The sequence below is a fragment of the Gorilla gorilla genome, chromosome 10 (assembly GCF_029281585.2).
Source record: "Gorilla gorilla gorilla isolate KB3781 chromosome 10, NHGRI_mGorGor1-v2.1_pri, whole genome shotgun sequence".
NCBI lineage: Eukaryota > Metazoa > Chordata > Mammalia > Primates > Hominidae > Gorilla > Gorilla gorilla.
This window is the reverse complement of record NC_073234.2, coordinates 61,329,003-61,351,526: the sequence shown is the minus strand read 5'-3', so window position 1 is coordinate 61,351,526 and position 22,524 is coordinate 61,329,003. Positions and strand designations below refer to the sequence as shown.

The 22,524-nt window shown below is 38.5% G+C and overlaps 1 protein-coding gene across 1 annotated transcript in view; it reads right to left on the bottom strand.

Moving 5' to 3' along the window:
- SLC2A13 (solute carrier family 2 member 13) overlaps window positions 1-22,524 on the bottom strand; it is a 347,978-nt gene that overhangs the window by 171,523 nt on the left and 153,931 nt on the right. The window contains exon 4 of the mRNA XM_031001118.3: window positions 19,072-19,180. Coding sequence (XP_030856978.1) covers window positions 19,072-19,180 — 109 coding nt within the window. The remainder of the gene's footprint in view (window positions 1-19,071; window positions 19,181-22,524) is intronic.

Genomic DNA, 22,524 nt, shown 5'->3' with positions numbered 1-22,524 from the left:
CCTCATCTTTTAAAAGTTCAGCAAGACTTGACTATAAAAAAGGAGCAACAGAAGCACAATCATCAACGTCAACATCTGGTTACAAAAAAGGGAAATAGATGAAGCAGTTGTCTGCATTTCTCATGCAACCAGTATTTTTTGAGTGCCTACTGTGTGCTGGAGACAGTTCAAAGGTTAACAGTACAGATGGGGGCTCTACCCATGGAGCTTAATAAACAAATAAGTAAGCAGAATTTTAGACAATGATAAACATGATGGGAAAAAATGGATTGATGTGATATTGATGGAAAAAGGTGGCTGTTCCAAACAGGGTCAAGGCCTATCTGAGGTGTGCTGTTTAAATTCAGACACAAGTGACAAGGAACCAGCCACAATGAGATACAGAGGAAGATCTTTCTAGCAGAAGGGAAAGCAACTGAAAAGCCTCTAAGTTGAGAACAAATCTGGAGATTTTGAGAAACAGATGAAAGAAAAAAGCTGGGGCAGTTAAGTCTTAATGAACCAGGGGATAAAGGTGGGGGTGGGATGATGGAGAAGATGGGGGACAAGCAGGCAGAGTCTGTGGACCATGTGAAAAGCCAGGTTGATTTAAAGGGTAATGGAGCCTGTAATCCCAGCACTTTGGGAGGCTGAGGTGGGTGGATCACTTGAGGTCAGGAGTTCAAGACCAGCCTGGCCAACATGGTGGAACCCTGTCTCTACCAAAAAAAATACAAAAATTAGCCAGTCATGGGGGCATGTGCCTGTAATCTCAGCTACTCAGAAGGCTGAGGCAGGAGAATCAGTTGAACCTGGGAGGCAGAGGTTACAGTCAGCTGAGATGGCACCACTGCACCCCAGCCTGGGTGACACAGCGAGACCCTGCCTAACAATAAATAAATAAGAATAAACTGTGAAGGAAAGCTATGACCTTATCTACATTTCTCAAAGTTCATTCTGGTTGCTCTGTGGAACATGGCTTATGAAGGATGAGCATGGATGCAGGAAGACCAGTTGGAAGGCTAGCTATTGCAGTAAGTGATGAGAGGCAACAGTGACTTGGGCAGATGGCAGCAGTGAAATGAAGATAAATATAGGAAGGATACATGCTAAATAATAGAGCAGAGGTTCCCATACTTTCTTGCTTCATGGCGCCCTTGGTGTCTCAGTAATTTTTTTCATAGCACACATAGGTCTAAATTACCTAGCAGTTCCACTTTATAAGGTACGTACTACTTAACAGTAGTAGTACATCTATGTCATTATTTCACTCGAAAATTTAAAATATCCTGTGGTCTCCTATGAAGGGTGCCCTGTGGCTCCAGGCTGTTCAGGAACCATAGCTTTAGTGCTAAGACTTGCAAGAGAAATGGATGTGAGGAGTACAGATAAAAGGAGAATCAAAGATTCCTGGCCAAAATCCTGGATTTGAGGCCTGAGCAACTAGAGGGATAGTAGTATCACTCACTGAGATGGGTAAGAATGGGGAAAAAACACAACCCTGAAAAGTATCATGCCATCTACAAATAAGAAAGTTGAGACTTAGAGTGTCTGTTTAAATTACTCAAGGTAGCACAAGTGGTCAGGAAACAAGAAATTTGATTCCAGGTCTGTCTAATGCCAGATAAAATAATAATAAAAAATAAGCTTCTATGACTTAGTCACATTAGAGTAGATTAACTATGATATTTCAGTTAATTCTAGCAATATTATTAGATAGTCTGTCTGATTCTGAATCTTAAGTTAGCTATGACATAACTCCCTGTTAGTTGATAAAAAGGGATTGTAAGGGGTGGCAAATAGCAGCCTTGTGCACACAGCCTCAAAAAGAATTCTTTTAATGTGAAATGAAGGTCTTGGGGATAAAAAATGAAACTGAAGATTCTATGAATGTCCATAGCTGTTGACATAACAACTAGCAATTCCTAAAACCAGAGCCACTCTAATTGTCAGCTTTCTTTTCAACCCAGCCCAGAACAGGACATATATGGTGAAAGTTCTAAGTAGAATTATAATCGAATGTTGATTCCTTAGGACAGGTGGCACAACCTCAAAGGCATAGATGAGGCCAGGTTATGTGGAGCAGCAGGGAATGTAGGGAACGGGAGAGGACCTACATCATCTCCAAGAGGCAATGCCATCTCTGGAAATCTGGACTTTAATGTGTAATTTAACAAATGTAAAAACCGCACTTTCTAAAGAAGGCATGCCTGAGGACTAAATTTGGTCCTTGCAAACAGTCTTAGATAAATGATTACACTTTTGGATAAGCAGCTGAGGAAAGAGACTTAGGGACATTACAGAGGGATCATTGGAAGAATCCAGGAGGAGGCTGTTAATTCTATGCTGGAAACTAAAGTTGAAATTTCACAGTTAAATCTACTTTATACATTTTCTATATTTTCTGGTACTGAGTGTTTTTTCAAAAATAGAAATAGGAGAACCTTATATGTAGTTCTCTAAGGTTTAATCGGTCCAGTAAGAAATGATCTTATCGAAATAAATGAAGAAGTTCTAGCAAGAAACACTGTTCATTTCTCTCCCTGCCATGAATGGCAGGTCATCAGACTATTTGTCTCTGCATGGAGCAGCTTAATAGCATTTGAAATCCTGCAATTCTATCAGCCACAGGAAGCATAATCACAAACTTGAACAGAACTCACTAACTTAGATCTTCACCTGCCCTCAGAAAGAAGGAACCAAGAGAAAGAGATATGACTTGAAGAATACTTTATGGAAATCTTCAGTGTTGAAATCCAAATTAAATTTACGGCTGGGACTGGTGGCTCATGCCTGTAATCCCAACACTTAGGAAGGCAGAGGTGGGAAGATAGCTTGAGCCCAGGAGTTTAAGACCTGCCTGGGCAACATAGCAAGACCCCATTCTCCTCAAGAAGGGAAAAATAAATAAATAAAATTATGAAAACCTATCCAATATTATAAATCATTAGATATGTCATTATAGCCTGTCACTAATTCTAATTCTAAAGGTCAGGACTAACTTGGCAACATTTTTGAAAGATCCTCTTCCCAAAGCTTGAATGTTGTGGCTTTTATTTTCCTAAGGTCATGTCTGCAGACTAGTTAAGGAAGACTCACACAATCAGAGAGTGACTCATTCCCCTTATACATCATGCTATGACTCTGGATATGAACAGAATAAAAACAAAACAGTCAGTAGTAACTAAAATCTAGCTCGTTCTCCCTGGGGAATATTGCAAGGGGGCATTTTTAGTATGTGTACGGTCTTTTGGAGGAAATAGACACATCTGCAGTTATAATATAATAAATAACTATTCATAGATATCCACTCAGAGTGCTAAAGGAGGCCAGAAGGGGAACATTTACATTGGCCCCTTGGTTCAGGGAGATAACATGTGACCTAAGTTTGGAAGTCTTTTAGGGCAAGCTAGCTATTTCAGCTAGGGAGAATGGCACACATGAAGGCACTGAAGCTTGGATTAGTTTTAATCATTGCCAGAAGTACAGGAGGTTCCATGTAGCAGGAGGTACATGTACCTTTTTATACCTTATACAACTCATCTTTGTGCCTCATTATAATTCCTGATTTCCAGATCACTGATGCCCTTAGAAGTTATGAAGCTTGTAGCTTTACATACCCTTCTTTATATACCCTTGCGTAGGGCAGTGGTTGGACATTAAGCAGTGCAAAGATGGGCAAAAGCCACAAAGGGCCCTGGACTTTGAACTTTGCTGAAAGCTGTGGGACACATTAAATCATTTATGTCAAGATGAGACATAATTGATTTTGTTTCAGAAAGTTTAGAGGCAGAGATAATGAAGGCTCAATCGAGGAAGTTGGGATTTAAGGCAGGAAAATCCTCTGTGCATCCCTCTACAGTGTTGTCAAGCCTCCTGCCCTCAAATGCTCAGGCTAGGGTAGGTTCACTTTGATCTTTTTTTCTCTTTGGGAATTAAGAATTGTGACAATTCCAATCTATTGTGGATGCTTGAACTAGAAGTACCTCCAAAGTTATGGTGGTAGAGATTGACCAGATACAAGCAAGAGAAGAGGATGTTCTCTAAGAGAAAGAAGAAGGATGCATACACCCTACAGAAATAACAGCAAAAAACCTTGGGCACACAGAGGCTGAGCAAGTGACTCTCTAGTTTCTGATTTCAACCCTCTGCCAGGCCCAGCTGTATTTCCTGCCTTTAGACCCTATTTCCTTATTGTACACCAACTTATCTTTTTAAACTTAGGTTTAAGTGGGATTCTGTTGCAAATAAAATGAGCTCTGACTAAAGCAAGGCCTGACAGAAAATGGAATGAAGATCATAGGAAGGATACAAGAGATATTAGGGATATAAAATTGAAGGAAATTACAGCTGATTGGATTTGGATGTGTTCACTCTCAAGCTAAAGGCTTGGGCAGCCAACTGGCCACATGCATCATTGAGAAGAGGATTATAAGGGGAGGGGCAGAATTGGCAGAAAGTGATACGGATTCAGTTTTAGGCATATTGAGACTGGTGAGAGTGGAATATTCAAAAGTAGAAATGTCCAGCAGTTGAATATATGAGTGTGTATGGCAGAGGAGTTCTGACCTGCAACTACAGATTAGGTCTTCTTTAACATGTAGATGGTCATTGGCCTAATGGGACTGGAATAGGTCTCTGAGTAGAGTTGCAAGCCAAGACTTGGACAGCACCACCATTAAGGTTCAAATTGAGTAGGAAAAGCCATGAAGGAGACTTAAGTTGAAATGCTGTGGTGAGGGAAAATTTTTTCAGAAGAACCATGGCCAAGTGATGAGAGCCTGGATAGTGAACTCATAGAGAAGAATAAATGTAAATCTGGGAAGAGGAAAATAGAACTTCCTCACATCTTTTGTGGCTGGAACTTTGCTGTCTTATTTCATCTTCAAGCAACCTTTCAAGACAGGTCACAGCATATGCTTTTAAAGATAAGCAAAAGAGACCATAAGTTCCCTGAAAATGGTGTAAGTCATATTGTGTATCTCTGGTCCCTGGCAGACTGCCTGCTACCTGTGTGTGTAAAGAGTGAATTAAGACCTGGGCACTTCTACTATGTTACAATAGTCTACCCGGAATCAGCCAGACTGGCGTTACTTTCAAACTCAGATATATTGGGGACAAGGTTCTGCTTTATTGGCACAGAAAGTCTATTTTCTGGGACACATCCCTGGACTTCATGCTATTTCAACCCATTAACAGCACCTCCATTTCTTCTCCTTACCTTCAGTGAAACATATAATTCAGAAAAAGGAAGGCAAGGAAATACGTTTTCATATTTCTAAAGATGTCCTGAGGCACCTGAAACCTTAGTTGCTGATACTTGACAAACCATGGAGATGAATTTCCACTAATTACCACAGAACCTTAAATTCACATCTGATTCAGGAAGCATGACAAAAGGATTTGACAATCTTTTGATGTAAACTACAAGTCACGCCACATGGGGCATATTTAGCTACAGATCCCCCACCATCTAAGGAGGCTTTATTAGATCTTATCATCCTAAGGTCATCGAGGTCTTTTCTCCTTGACATAAATCTAAGATGAAAAGAACATATCTAATACTGAAGTGAAGGGAACTACTATAACATGTACAAGCTAGAAGAAGAACACCATCATGATTCTTTCCTGAATTTTGAAAATAGAGACATGCATAAAAGAAGGGTATTATAGCAATTTTGTGTCTCCAGAGGATGCCTCAAATCCTGTATCGACGGGTATAGGGTAAAGAAGGTGGATTAACGGTGGGATGTTTCTGCTTTCCACAAACGCCTGGGACTTTATAAACCGCAGTACACAGGGAGCAGAAGGAAAGTGAACACAGATATAGTTGCTCCCACGGGCCTCAATCATACATGCTTTCTCATTTAATCACATTCGGGAGGTATTATAATTCCTGATTTCCAAATCACTGAGGACCTGAGAAGTTATTATGTAGCTTGTGGAGTTTACACAGAGAGTAGGTGTGTTGGGTTTGGATTCAAATCCAGATCTAACACCAAAGGTTGTATTAATATTTGACGTACCATGTTTCTGCACATAAAATAACTCCATTTAAAGAAACTTTAAAAAAAAAACACAACAAAAATCATTTGTTTGTGTCCCCTTCAATCCCTAGGTAGAATTAATCACTCATTTTCCTGTGTTCCTACAGTGTATTAATTTGGCTTTTATTTTGCTGTACTGTAACTATCTGTGTGTCTATATCCTTAGCTATAATACAAACTTCTCAGTGATAAGAATTATATCTTACAGATCTTTGAATGTACAGCAATGATATAGTAAATATTGGTTGAAGGCATAAATACATACATTAATGATGTATTTTTCAGATTCCTGTAACAGGACAAAATTATTTGTGAATCATACAAAGAAAAAAGGATAATAATATTCAAGAAAATATATTTTCATCATTTGTTAGCATGAATCTCCAATTTTTATTGGTTATTTTCCACATGGTTAGCCAGGGATCATTGACCTTTTTTTTTTTTTTTAACTAAAAATGGATTTGCTGTATCCATGAACAGTACTAAGAAAGTTCACATCCATATTGTGCTAACTTATTTTTACACATATTTGGAGACAGGATTTTTCAGAGGTGCTTTTCATGCCTTGCCCCATATGCTCTAGATCACCCTCTGAATTACCCTGCAGCCATCATGGAAACTCACTATAGAATCTGACAGTTTCTAGCTCAACTTTCTTTGTCTCTCTATGTGTCTACATGACAGCTCTGGCACCATAAGTGATTTCTCAGGAAAGCCTGGAGGAAGTGCATTTAACATCCGCAGGGACAACACTCAAGTTGAGGGAATGGGGATTATGGATAAATACCCCTGGACTAATTCTGAGGACAATCTACACTGTTCCTTGGAGAGTACTCAGCAGGACTGTGCTCCAGTTGCCTACTGACATAGCCTGCTTACCAATGCTCTCTTTACTGCCTCTTCTTCCTTCTCTATTCCACTTCCCTTACTCCCTTTCTCATCCTCTTGATATCGTCCCCAAAATATCGTCTGCACCCAAGTCCTTGTCTTAGGGCCTGGTTTTGGGGCAACCTAAACAGAGACAGGTATGCAATACATACACAGGGAAATGGAAAATGATTAGAAACATTCTGATAGCTCGCTATAAAGGCATTCTGCTCCAAGCCTCCTCTGATGAGAATGCTTTGCTTTGTTTGCTAGGATAGTGAGTTACCTACCTGCCATCAAAAAGGGTTTTAGACTCCAGAGGGAGGAAGTACACCCTTTCCCTTATAAACCGTGTGCACATGAGCTGAGAAGCCAGTGGAGTTCATAGGGTTTGAGCCTACTCTTACATTATGGAAGCCAAGGAAAGTCTATCACATCAGGTGATAAGTCTGCTACACAATCTTGGGATAAAGAGGCATTATCAGCCATAACCTAGATTGTCTTTCTTCAAAGACATGATTGGGAAATAAAAATATGGTCTTAACATATAAGAAGCTAGTCCTCTAAGACAATGATCAGCATGTGGTAAGCATTTAATAAATATTCCAAAAATTTTGTTGAACAAAGTACAATTTTCTTTTTAGGCCAAAACTATTTTTCTACAGTCTGATAACTTTTCATCCAAGAAAGGCTTAAAGTATTACTATTTCAAATGTTTTAGCTTCCATTCTACTTGAAACTCCATGAAACTCCATTTGTCCTCATTCAAATGCACATTAAAAGTCCATCTACTTCACTTTATAGGTAATTAGACTGAAAGCAATTAACTGGCATGCCCAGAGTCCCATGGTGGAGACAGACCTTGAATCTAATTTTCCTGATTCCTGGGTTAATATTCTTCCCCTCACATGACACTCATTTTTCAAAAGAGTGAGCCATAAATCCTAACATTTTCCCATTAATTCACTAACTTCCAGCCAATGAACACAAATGAGTACAATTCACTAATCTGGAAATACTTCGATGAGTAAACATTTTATCTTTCAACAGCTTTTTGGACTGGGGAGGCAGAGAGGGGAAGACACTTTAGTGAGATGCCGCTCTAATACATTCATCCTGCATTGTGGAAGACCTCAGAGAGAGTAAAACCCCATTCCCAGTTCAGATTTACAACCTGAAAGTGTACAAACCCTTATTGTTTTCTTTCTTATTTCCTGCCACTTTTATTCTTCTCTACATTTATCACCATCTGACCATGTGTGCTTGTGCTATGTTTCCTGATTGCATGGTAATTTTTTTTTTAATACCAGCAGTGCTTGTTGAGGATAGAATATGAGAATGGAACAGATCCAGAAATACTGCACTTAGAAAATTAAATTGAATATGATTAACAAGTATGAATGACTCATTCAACTGTCAGCCTAGCTTGTCCAGGAACTCTAGATCAGGATATAAATTAAATAATTTAGCTAGGTACCAGAAAACTTAAGAATCTGATGAGGTTAATGGTTCTCGAGATGGCTGTGATTTTTTTTTTAGCACATAAAAAGCCATTTTAGGTTGTTTATTTAAAATATATAACTTATAATATTTTATTTATTCATTTTTCTATACGTTATTGGGGTACAGGTGGTATTTGGCTACATGAGTAACTTCTTTAGTGGTGATTTGTGAGATTTTGGTGCACCCATCACCCAAGCAGTATACACTGCACCATATTTGTAGTCTCTTATCCCTCACCCCCATCCCACTCTTCCCCCTCAAGTCCCCGAAGTCCACTGTATCATTCTTATACCTTCGCGTCCTCATAGCTTAGCTCCCCCATATCAGTGAGAACATATGATGTTTGGTTTTCCATTGCTGTTACATCACTTAGAATAATAGTCTCCAATCTCATCTAGGTCAGTGAAAATGCTGTTAATTAATTCCTTTTTATAGCTGCATAGTATTCCATCATATATATATAATTCATTCCTTTTTATAGCTGCATAGTATTCCATCATATATATATAATTCATTCCTTTTTATAGCTGCATAGTATTCCATCATATATATATATATATATGAATCAGTTTCTTTATCCACTCGTTGATTGATGGGCATTTGGGTTGGTTCCATGACTTTGCAATTGTGAATTGTGCTGCTATAAACATGCGTGTGCAAGTATCTTTTTCGAATAATGACTTATTTTCCTCTGGGTAGATACCTAGTAGTGGGATTGCTGGATCAAATGGTAGTTCTACTTTTAGTTCTTTAAGGAATCTCCACGCTGTTTTCCATAGTAGCTGTACTACTTTACATTCCCACCAGCAGTGTAGAAGTGCTCCCTGTTCACCGCATCCATGCCAACATCCACTGTTTTTCGATTTTTTGATTATGGCCATTCCTACAGGAGTAAGGTGGTATTGCATTGTGGTTTTGATTTGCATTTCCCTGATCATTAGTGATGTTGAGCATTTTTTCATGTTTGTTGGCCATTTCTATATCTCCTGTTGAGAATTGTCTATTCATGTCCTGAGCCTACTTTTTGATGGGATTGTTTTTTTCTTACTGATTTGTTTGAGTTCATTGTGGATTCTGGATATTAGTCCTTTGTCAGATGTATAGCTTGTGAAGATTTTCTCCCACTCTGTGGGAGGTCCCAATTATTTATCTTTGTTTTTATTGCATTTGCTTTTGTGTTCTTCATCATGAAATCCTTGCCTAAGCCAATGTCTTGAAGGGTTTCTTCCAATGTTATCTTCTAGAATTTTTATAGTTTCAGGTCTTAGGTTTAAGTCCTTAATCCATCTTGAGTTGATTTTTCATAAGGTGAGAGATGAGGATCCAGTTTCATTCTCCTACATGTGGCTAGCCAATCATCCCAACACCATTTGTTGAAAAGGGTGTCCTTTCTCCACTTTATGTTTTTGTTTGCATTGTCGAAGATCAGTTGGCCTTAAGGATTTGGGTTTATTTCTGGGTTCTCTATTCTGTTCCATTGGTTACGTGCCTATTTTTATACCAGTACCATGCTGTTTTGGTGACTATGGCCTTACAGTATAGTTTGAAATCAGTTAGTGTGATGCCTCCAGATTTGTTCTTTTTGCTTAGTCTTGCTTTGGCTATGTGGGCTCTTTTTTGGTTCCATATGAATTTTAGAACTGATTTTTCTAATTCTGTGAAGAATGATGGTGGTAGTCTGATGGGGATTGTATTAAATCTGTAGACTGCTTTTGGCAGTGTGGTCATGTTCACAATATTGATTCTACCCATCCATGAGCATGGGATGTGTTTCCATTTGTTTGTGTCATCTATGACTTCTTTCAGTAGTGTTTTGTAGTTTTCCCTGTAGAGGTCTTTCAACCCCTTTGTTAGGTATATTTCTAAGTATTTTATATTTTTTTGCAGCTATTGTAAAAGGGGTTGAGTTCTTGATTTGGTTCTCTGCTTGGTTGCTGTTGGTGTATAGAAGAGCTACTGATTTGTGTATATTAATCTTGTACCAGGAAACTTTGCTGAATTATTTTATCAGTTCTCAGAGCTTTCTAGAGGAAAATTATTCCTCTGGTTATTCTAGTTAGCAATTATTTCCTCTAACCTTTTTTCAAGGTTCATAGCTTCCTTGCATCGGGTGAGAACATGCTCCTTTAGCTCGGAGGAGTTTGTTATTACTCACCTTCTGAAAACTACTTCTGTCAATTCATCAAACTCATTCTCTGTCCAGTTTTGTTCCCTTGCTGGTGAGGAGTTGTGATCCTTTGGAGATGAGGTGTTCTGGTTTTTGGAATTTTCAGCCTTTTTGTGCTGGTTTTTCCTCATCTTCATGGATTTATCTACCTCTGGTCTTTGATGTTGGTGACCTTCAGCTGGAGTTTCTCTGTGGATGTCCTTTTTGTTGATGTTGATGCTATTCCTTTCTGTTTGTTAGTTTTCCTTCTAACAGTCAGGCCCCTCTCCTGCAGATCTGCCAGAGTTTGCTGGAGGTCCACTCCAGACCATCTGCCTGTATCATCAGCGGAGACTGTAGAACAGCAAAGACTGCTGCCTGTTCCTTCCTCTGGAAGCTTCATCCTAGAGGGGCACCTGCCAGATGCCAGCCAGAGCTCTCCTGTATGAGGTGTCTGTCGACCCCTGCTGGGAGATGTCTCCCAGTCAGGAGGCATGGGGATCAGGGACCCACTTGAGGAAGGAGTCTGTCTGTTAGCAGAGTTCGAGTGCTGTGCTGGGAGATTAGCTGCTCTCTTCAGAGCCAGCAGGCAGGAATATTTAAGTCTGCTGAAGCTGTGCCCACAGCCACCCCTTCTCCCAGGGGCTCTGTTCCAGGAAGATGGGAGTTTGATCTATAAGGCCCTGACTGGGGCTGCTGCCTTTCTTTCAGAGATGACCTGCCCAGAGAGAAGGAATCTAGAAAGGCAGTCTGGCTACAGCGGCTTTGCTGAGCTGCGGTGGGATCTGCCCAGTTGGAACTTCCCTGCAGCTTTGTTTACACTGTGAGGGAAAAACCGCCTATTCAGGCCTCAGTAATGGTGGATGCCCCTCCGCCCACCAAGCTCGAGTATCCCAGGTCGATTTCAGACTGCTGTGCTGGCAGTGAGAATTTCAAGCCAGTGGATCTTAGCTTGCTGGGCTCCGTGGGGTGGGATCCACTGAGCTAGACCACTTGGCTCCCTGGCAGGGAAGCCATGAGGGACTGTGCCATGAAGGACAGTGCATTCTGGCCCCAATACTACGCTTTTCCCACGGTCTTTGCAACCCGCAGACCAGGAGATTCCCTTGGGAGCCTACACCACCAGAGCCCTAGGTTTCAAGTACAAAACTGGGTGGCCGTTTGGGCAGACACTGAGCTAGATGCAGGAGTTTTTTTTCACACCCCAGTGGCACCTGTAACACCAGCAAGACAGACTTTGATGTAGGCATTTAGGGCTATGAACTTTCCTCTTAGCATCACCTTTGCTGTATCCCAGAGGTTTTGATAGGTTGTGTCATTATCATTCAGTTTGAAGAATTTTTAAATTTCCATCTTGATTTCATTTTTGACCCAATGCTCATTCAGGAGCAGGTTATTTAATTTCCATGTATTTGCATGGTTTTGAAAGTTCCTTTTGGAGTTGATTTCCAGTTTTATTCCACTGTGATTTGAAAGAGTGCTTAATATAATTTTAATTTTCTTAAACTTATTGAGGCTCATTTTATGGACTATCATATGCTCTATCTTGGAGACAGTTCCATGCGCTGCTGAATAGAATGTGTATTCTGCACCTGTTGGATGAAATGTTCTATATGTATCTGTTAAGTCCATTTGTTCCAAGGTATAGTTTAAATCCACTGTTTCTTTGTTGACTTTTTGTCTTGATGACCTGTCTAGTGCTGTCAGTGGAGTACTGAAGTCTCCCACTATTATTGTGTTGCTGTCTATCTCATTTCTTAGGTCTATTAGTAATTGTTTTATAAATTCGGAGCTCCAGTGTTAGGTGCACGTGTTTAGGATTGTGATATTTTACTGTTGGACAAGGCCTTTTACCATTATATACTGTCCCTCTTTGTCTCTTTGAACTGCTATTGCTTTAAAGTTTGTTTTGTCTGATATAAGAATAGCTACCCCCTGCTTGCTTTTGGTGTCCATTTGCATGAAATGCCATTTTCTACCCCTTTAAGTTTATGTGGGTCCTTATGTGTTAGGTGAGTCTCCTGAAAGCGGCAGATAGTTGGTTTGTGAGTTCTTATCCATTCTGCAGTTCTGTATCTTTTAAGTGGAGCATTTAGGTCATTTACATTCAATGTTTGTATTGAAATGTGAGGTACTGTTGCTTTCATCATGCTCTTTCTCGCCTGGGTACTTTGGTTTTTGTTTTCTGTTTTTTCTTTTTCATGTGTATTTTTGTTTTATAGGTGCTGTGTGATTTTTGCTTTAAAGAGTTTCTGTTTTGAGGTGTTTCCAGGATTTGTTTCAAGATTTAGAGCTCCTTTTAGCAGTTCTTGTACTGGTGGTTTGGTAATGACAAATTCTCTCAGCATTTGTTTGTCTGAAAATGACTGTATCCTTCCTTCATATATGATGCTTAGTTTCTCTGGAAACAAAATTCTTGGCTGATAATTTTATTTGAGGAAGCTGAAGATAGGTCCTCAATCCTTTCTAGCTGATAGGGTTTCTGCTGAGAAATCTGCTGTTCATCTGATAGGTTTTCTTTTATAGGTTACCTGGTGTTTCTGTCTCACAGCTCTTAAGATTCTTTCCTTCATCTTAACTTTGGGTAACCTGATGATAATGTGCCTAGGTGAAGATCTTTTTGTGATGAATTTCCCAGGTGTTCTTTGTGCCTCTTGTATTTGGATGTCTAGGTCTCTAGCAAGGCTGGGGAAGTTTTCCTCGATTATTCCCCCAAATATGTTTTCCAGGCTTTTAGAATTCTCTTCTCAGCTATGCCGATTATTCTTAGGTTTGGTCGTTTAACATAATCCCAGACTTCTTATAGGCTTTGTTCATATTTTCTTATTTTTTTCTTTGTTTTTGTTGGATTGGATTAATTCAAAGACCATGTCATTGCGCTCTGAATTTCTTTCTTCTACTTGTTCACTTCTGTTTCTGACACTTCCCAGAGCATTTTGCATTTCTAAAAGTGTGTCCAAAGTTTCCTGAATTTTTTATTGTTTTTCTTTAAGCTATCTATTCCCATGAATATTTCTCCCTTCACTTCTTGTATCATTTTTTGGATTTCCTTGCAGTGGGCTTTGCTCTTCTCTGGTCCCTCCCTGATTAGCTTAATAACTAACCTCCTGAATTATTTTTCAGGTAAATCAGGGATTTCTTCTTGGTTTGGATCCACTGCTGGTGAAGTAGCGTGATTTTTTGGGGGGGGGGGGCGGTGTTGAAGAGCCTTGTTTTGTCATATAGCCATGGTTGGCCTTCTGGTTCCTTCTTATTTGGGTAGGATCAGTCAGAGGGAAGGTCTAGGGCTGAAGGCTGTCGTTCAGATTCTTTTGTCCCACAGGGTGTTCCCTTGATGTAGTACTCTCCCCCTTTTCCTATGGATGTGGCTTCCTATGAGCTGAACTGCAGTGTTTGTTGTCTCTCTTCTGGGTCTAGCCACGCAAATAGTCTACCTGGCTCCAGGCTGGTATTGCAGGTTGTCTGCACAGAGTCCTGTGATGTGAACCGCCTATGGGTCTCTCAGCAGTGGATACCAGCGCCTGTTCTGGTGGAGGCTGCGGGGAGCAGGGTGCAATGGACCCCATGAGGGTTCTTAATTTTGGTGGTTTAATGCTCTATTTTTGTGCTGGTTGGCTTCCTGCCATTAGGTGGAACTTTCCAGAAAGCATCAGCTGTAGTAGTGTGGAGAGAGACTGGCAGTGGGCAGAGCCCTAGAACTCCCAAGATTATATGTCCTTTGTCTTCCACTACCAGGGTGGATAGGAAAGGACCATGAAGTAGGGGCGAGACTAGGCATGTCTGAGCTCAAACTCTCCTTGGGCGGGTCTTGCTGTGGCTGCTGTGGGGGGTTGAGGGTGAGATTCCCAGGTCATTGGAGTTGTGTACCTAGGAGGATTGTGGCTCCCTCTGCTGAGTCACGCAGATTGTCAGGGAAGTGGGTGAAAGCTGGCAGTCACAGGCCTAACCCAACTCTCACGCAAACGGAAGAGCCGGTCTCACTCCCACCACGTTCCCGCAACAGCCCCAAGTCTGTTTCCAGGCGGAGGGCGAGATGGGCTTGAAAATTTGCCCAAGGCTGTCCGCCTCCCAGTTGTGAAAGAAAAGGGCTTTAGTTTTTCCCCGGCCTGTGAAGTCTGAACGCCCCATTTGCATCCTCCCTTATGGCCAGGAGGCTTCTTGCCCCATTCAAATTGTTACCAAGTTCAGCTACAGAATTTCTTCTCCCTGTGGACTTTTACCCCCTGCTCCTCTGGCCACTCTCCTGATGGATCACTGTGGTGCCAGGCAGGAATGGGCTGCTTGGGATCCAGCAAGCTCCCAGGGCCTTTCTGCTGCTTCCTCTACCCCCTTATTTCACTTGGCTGTCTAACTTGACTCAGCTCTCTAACTTGACTCGGCTTCTATTACTCTGAGTTAATAGAAGACAGAAAAGTAAGAAGAGGAAATAAAGCTGGCAATATTACTCTGCAAGGAGAGTGGCTAAAAAGTAAAAGACCAAATGCCCCAGAGAAGATTCCCCCACAATTCTCTTTATCCGAAGCAAACTCAAAAGCTTAAACTCTGGATTTTCTTTCCCACTTTACTACTGTTTTTCTGTGTAACCTTAAAAGAGAGTCATTTAACCACTTGGTCTTCTTAGGTAAAAATCTGATACCTTTCATTCATCCAAGACAGACTGATTATCTGCTTATCAGAATATACCAAAATATAGTTTATTACAAGTTCCTCAAAAAAGAAAGATGTTATCAAACCCACATAGAACTTAGTGTTTTCTTTCTCACTACCTACCTACACCTTCCCTCCTCCAAACATGAACACATGTATTTAGGTTGTGGTAATGATAATGTGGGAAGTGTCTATTTATTAATAGTCATCAGATAAATATTTCTTAGATTGAACATGGAACATCTTTGATATTATAACTAGAGTTTAGAATAGATCACAGCGAGAATTTCTTTTTTTTTTTTTTTTTTTGAGACGGAGTCTCGCTCAGTCGCCCAGGCTGGAGTGCAATGGCATGATCTCGGCTCACTTCAAGCTCCGCCTCACAGGTTCACACCATTCTCCTGCTTCAGCCTCCCGAGTAGCTGGGACTACAGGCGCCCACCACCACGCCCAGCTAATTTTGTGTATTTTTAGTAGAAACAGGGTTTCACTGTGTTAGCCAGGGTGGTCTCGATCTCCTGACTTCATGATCTGCCCACCTCGGCCTCCCAAAGTGCTGGAATTACAGGCATGAGCCACCGTGCCTGGCCGAGAATTTCTTGAATTTACTTTAACCATCATCATCTTCATCTATCACTCCTCTTCTTTATTTTGACACATGCAGAAATATTTTATTGGTCTATGAGATACAGTGCAATGATACTAACACCCTTATATTAGGAAAGTTAGTACTCCATTTTCTCTACTCTTTCTCTCCTGTGAATAAAGGAAAATAATCAATTCAGTTGCATGTTGAAATTATTAGGATGAGAGTCATATTATAAAAAAAAATTGCCTCATCTAAAAGTGAAATGTAATGCCTGAAATATGTAAGTTTTAAGAACTTACAAGTCCTCCATTCGGTAGGGTAGAGGATGAGAATGTATGGGTTGGGATATAAAGAAACATAAGTTATCATACAAATAAAAGATATATATCTATATTTATGATATACTGTCTATAGATAAATATGGTAAAGGAAGAGAAAATTAAGTATTTCAAGAAGAAAATCTATTTTGTCAAATGTGACAGAATAGTAAATAGGTCAAGGGAATAGGAATAAAGGATTCTTTGAGGGAGAAGATAAAAAACTAAACACGGTAAGATTATATAACACAACTGTGAGGATGATTTATCTTTTAATGTATTTGTTTAATGTTATCTTTCCATATAATCTTTCTATAAACTCACCTTGGTGAGAAATAGAATTCAAAATACCTTATATTTCCATTCACTCAGATTTTGAGGTGAACGACAGAATTTTCAAAAACATATTTCAACTTCTACACATTATTAGGGTTGAATTAAAATAAAGAAAAGCACTGACTGCTTTATTTCCCACTTAAAAGGGAAGAAGCTGGAAAAAAAGAGTAAAATTTTATATACATAAACATATGTGTTATATGTAATAAAATATCCATAGAAAAGATATTCTGAATTAACAAAGTAACACAAAATAAAAGGCATAATTAAAAGTTCTACTAAAAATACAAAAAGTAAATTATTAGACTCTAATAGATTATTTTAAATCAGAAACAAACTTTATGGTAGTATTTCCTTAATCTTGAGAATAATGGAAAAAGATACATATATATACACACACAAATAAAGACTAGAGAGAGCAGGAGAAAACACATTACATGAGAGTCCCAGATTAGTCGTTTTTTATGCAGACAGTAAACAGTATTACAGTGTATCATAATGACACTGACTTACACTAAATTTTATGGGCTTATAATATGAATGTCTGAAATTATGTACTGTGAATAAACATCAGTTACTCAGCATAGGTATTGTATTATTTTAATGTCTAATCCTTTAACCTCTAGACATGAACATATTAATTTATGCAGGAAGTTGATTAGCTGTTTTACATCATGTAGACAGTCTAAGTTCAGCCATCATTTACTTTATTTTATTCTTCCTGTTTTCCAGGATTGATAATCAAATGCAAACAAAAGCTCTATGACAACACTACCTATATCATGTGCAGTTTATGATAAGCAAAGTGCATCTATCATAAATATTAGAGAATATCAGGATCCTTATATCACTTGATCTTCAGGAAAAAAGTGAGGCTTTGGAGAAATGAATGTTTTATTAAAATTTGACAGCATCAATCAGCTCAATTTACACTAGTTACTGCTAATGGATTATGACAGTCATTTCAAACTAGGAACACACTGGCCCCATTCACTACCCATAAACTAGAGTTGGCTCTGTTTGTGATACCAGTTTTCAGTGAAAACAAAAAAAGTACAAGAAAAATCCTTCACTTTCTATGCTTTTATACTTGTCAAGTTTAAATGCTTAGGAAAAAAAGCATAACAAACAAAACATATTTTCAGAACCAGAACAAATATTAGGTTGGTCAACTAACGAATTCACATAGGATTATTAATGGATTTAATTATCTGATGCTTGGTTCTAGCCTAGCTGCAATTCTGTACTTCCACCAGACTGCAGAAGGTGGACACATCTCAGAACAAGTCATGATGTGCCAAATTCAGAGAACAAGCAATCAAACGTGCCTGGCACTAGACCAACAGATGGGCCTTAATAGAGCTGGTAAACGTGAGAAAAAATGAAAGTTAATGTCAGAGAGAAGGAGGAGAGAACAAAATATCGAAAATGTAGTCTCGAAAGTTAAAGTCTAACAGGGATTATGATTAAAGTCAAATCCACAAAGTGTGTGAATGTATAGAAAATAGAGTTTCTCAACAAATCTTGATTTAATATACTGGCTCATTGGGTCCTAATCCTTATTTTTTAAAAATATTTTAATCAATTCACTCTTCTCAAACAGTCACTAAATAACTCATCATATCTCAAGTAATTAAAAAAATCAAGAGTCTCAAATACAAATGGTTTACCAGAAAAAATTTAATTTTACATAATTTGTATTTTCTTAATGAAAAAATTCAGTCAATAGGCAGGGAGTGGGGAGGACTTCTAAGATGTGGCAGCTTTTAATCTAACAATATGTGCCCTGGGAAAGCACATAACCTTCTCTAAACTGCATTTTATTATTTAGGATCTTAAAAGTCTACTCTGTAGAGAATTGAGAGAGTCCTGTATGGCCCTTATCATAATTTGAAATCTTATATTTAACTGTGAGTTTATTTAATGTGTGCTTCCTCTACCAGCCTGTACATCCATGAGGACAAGACCCAGGTCTATTTTAGTTACTGCTGTAGGTCTAGTGCAATAGAGGCCCTCAAAAATGGGTTTAATACTGAATGAGGGAAACCTAGTAGAGCCCCTAAGATTTAGTCCTTCCCACCCTCAGCACGCATACAGCTTTGGGAATTACTCTTAAAATTAGAGAACAGGGAATTTTTCTGTATTCCTCACTCTCCTTCCCACTCAATCTCCCCTCTACCATACTCTGGTTATAATAAACGTACTTCTACTAATGTCCTTATCACATTGCACTGTAGTAGACTGCACCAAAAGAAATGAATTAGTTATTTGAGTGCCCATAATCTCTGGCAATGCCAGGTGATTTCCTTCTATTTTACTTTCCAACCAGCATCAAGAAATGGCTTAGAAAAAATGACATATTTAAGCTCAGAATACAAGGAGGTATTGGATGGCGTAAAAGAGAAATTTTATGGAATCAAATAAAGCCAATAACATAACAAACAAAATAAATCACCTTTTTCTGGTAACAAATTACTGGAATTAAAAAATTGTAAAGTTAGTATCTCCCAAAAGGAGAATTCATACATTTAATCAGAACAAATCACTGAGTCTAGTATTTACATGAAATACTTTTCACTATTTCACATAAAATAATCCTTTCACAATCTTTTCAGTAAAAAGCCAGAAAGAAATACATACATGATGGTGTTAATGCCTGAGAGCTGCTGGAACATTTGTAGGCCACAACCCACAATTAAAGCTCGGCGAGTTGGGGGATAACTCAGCATTCTGCAGATCACAGGTCCAGCTTTTTTAAGAAAGAAAGAAAAAAAAATACAACTGTTATTTTTAGCTCTCATAGTAATTATTCCCAATAGGACAAATTTTCCCAAATCTTCATGAAATCAACATGACTGGGCATTTTAAATCAGAACAACTCTATTTTTACAGAAATCTGGGTACAATATTTTATTTTGCAAACAGATAGTGTTTTTGTTTTTGTTTTTGTTTTTTTTAGTTTGAACTGTAAAAGTGACAAGAGATAATTTAAGTTTAAGCAATTTATGGGTACTAGAAGACCTATATAACTAAAACTGTCAAATTAGTCTTCCTTAAATCCCTACAAGCTCTAGAGATTAACCACTTTCTTTGTTCTTCAACTTTCTTGTCAATTAAGTATTATTTAAAATCCATCCATGTGGGACTACTTAAAAGTCACTGGCAAAATTGCTTTAATCAACCGTAAGAAAAGCATTCATTAAGAAGAATTAAACAAAGAACAAAATTCATGTTATTTTACTAAAGTTACAGAATTTGGGCATGATGTCAGCCTTGGTTATAGCTACATTGGAGATTATTAATAAAAGTTACCAAAAAGTTAATAAAGAAAAACAATATCTATTATCTATAGATGTGTGTGTATGTGTGTGTGCATGTGTGTGTGTGTGTGTGCGTGTATTTCTAAATTTTGAATAGTCCCTTAAGAGGCAATCAATGATTATTTTAAAATACAAATGAACTTTCAAAATGGCAGAGATACTTTGGTCTTTATCTGAACTCTGGATCAGTTCTGGAAAGCTGTAAATCTGAACCACTGAGTCCTTAAGTAGGTTGACTAACCTTATTAATGCCTGTTGTCAGGGCACAATTACTAAAAGTGGCCCTTCCAGCCTCATAAGTGTTCCAGTTACAATGTCACCTTAGCTTTAAGAGGCATTCTATATGGTGTCCTTAATGGAGCTAGAGTCAACTCCCAGGACCTATGGTATTCCCGCTGTTAGAAGAGATGGCCTGGGATCACTGCAATGCTAACTGCTTAATTAGAGTCCAAGTTTTGTTAATGAACTCTAAACCAAGTCTGGTAAATTGAAATCCAAAGAAGTCTAACTATTTCAGGATCTTTTGAAAATCTAATATTCGAATTCACAAAAATGGAATAGAATATGTATGTTGTCTCAGCAATAAAAGTTAGTATGGGATGTCAAGCCAGGGCATTAATTAGAATGAAATATTATAGGGGTGAGAATATTCTATTCATACATGAATATGAGTATAATCATAAAACTTGAGTTATTGCAAATGATTTTGTTTCTAAATGGCAAGAGAGGGAACAGATTAATTTAGAGAAGCGTTGATGGTCATTCAAAGCTAAATGTAGTGACGATCCATTTAGAAAGCAGACTGAGGGTATTATAAATGTCAAATTGCCTTAGATTCGAGCAAAGCAGTATTAAAGCCTAATATATCAGAAATACTGTGTGAAACAGGTGAATTTTGAGAGTTTGATTGTAACAATGCTGAAATATATCTGGATCAGCAACCTGAAAGATAGGCAGGCTCATCTGCAAATACAGATACCTGCAAGTGACCCACAAAATAAGCAAGGCACTACCTTCCCTTTAATCAAAACTTTCAAATAAAAATAATAACATTTACCTTGTATATCATGATTTTTTTTAAAAAAAAGAAAACAAAACAAAAACAAACAAAAGCCCTTTCTCAGATGAGAAACTAGTCTTTCCTAATGCAAGAAGTCTATTATAATCTTTGGAAAGATGCATCTACTTTCACTATTAAACTGTTTCATGATTTGATGGTCAGGCTAGGTATAATGATTTTGGAGAACAGAAGTACAGAGCATTATGACAAATTAGGACCAAAGTTTGACTTGCCATAAAAACAAGAGATAAGCTATTGCATAAACATCACATATTTCCTAGTTTTTTAAAATCTGGATTTTATATTTTCTCTTGATTTGGATTTCCTGTTAAAAATAAATGATGGTAGTTCCTTTATTAGACTGGATTTTTTAATGGATAAATTTTGGTCCCAGCAGCTGCACATCTGATTATGCATAAACAAAATTAAAGAATTTCCTTTCATTAAAATTATAAACCTAGCTTTATTAGGCAGTAAAACTTCCTTTACAAATGAAAACCATCATTAATCTTTATATCACAGAATCTATGAGGCAGAAGAAAAAAATCAAGTATATTAATTGGCTGAATGTTCATAAGTGAACATTTAAAATGTCATGCTCTACTTAAAACATTTCTTTTGCTTTTGTAATTAAAAATGTTTTGTGCATACAAACATTTCACATTTAATTTTATTTTAAATGTTTATCTTTCAAACACAGAAATTCTCACATTATAAAAACTAAAACCTTTAACCAACTAGATTAGAAATAAAAGACCTAAAATATAACACATAGTAAAGCAGTAGATTCAAGATCCCAAAATGAGCTCATCCCTCTTCCTTCACTCTGAACACCTCATACTACCAAGTTGCTAAGTAACTTGCATAAGGTTGTCCAGGTGGCAGAGGCTCCAGCAGCAGGGATGAAAAAGACAGTCCCACAAGGGCAGCCACTTTTGTGGATGATAGGTTGTCTGTGAACCTAGCCTACAGAAGGTTTTCTAAGTATGATTAAAAATGCACTAAAAGCCAGTTTGTATAAAATTCCAGCTCTTGACTTTCACTTCCAGCTAAGACAGAATAATGGCTATCAGCTTTCCCTTTCTACATGAATCAACTAGAAAGCCATGCAAAAATGCATGAAACAACAGTTCTCATGCTAGCGGATAACAGGCAATGAAGCAAAGTGATACCTGAGATTTGGGAAACAAATGAGGTGAACCCTGTAATTGTCCCCAGTTCAATATCTCAAAAAAGTTTCCAGGCTGCAGCACAGGGCAGGTAAACCAGGCAGACCTTGGTGTTTCCTTGAGTTGAAAAGATGCAGCTCAGAATACAGAGATGCCAAGGGGGCTAGAGTTCAGATGGCAGAGGACCCAGGGAGGATAGATTCAGAGAGGGAGGAGGAGAACTCTGGAGATCTTCAGAGTTTCCCTTGAGTATTCAGTTCAGTACTGATCAGTGTAGGTGTGTGAGGAAACAACCCAAGACAGGGGAAAGAGCTACTGGAAAGGGTTAGAGAAATCAATTCCAGGAGCTCAAACAGGGCTGGGGATAGTGCCTGTTCCTACGAACCAGAGTGAAAAATCTGAAGCATACGAAAGAGTATTTAGAAGGGATATACCTTAATAATGGTGTAAGTTTAGTCCTAGATTAAACATTACTTGAATGCCATCTAAAACAGCATAAAAGCAAGACTCAACTGCTTCTAAGCAGCTTAATGGTATCCCAGAA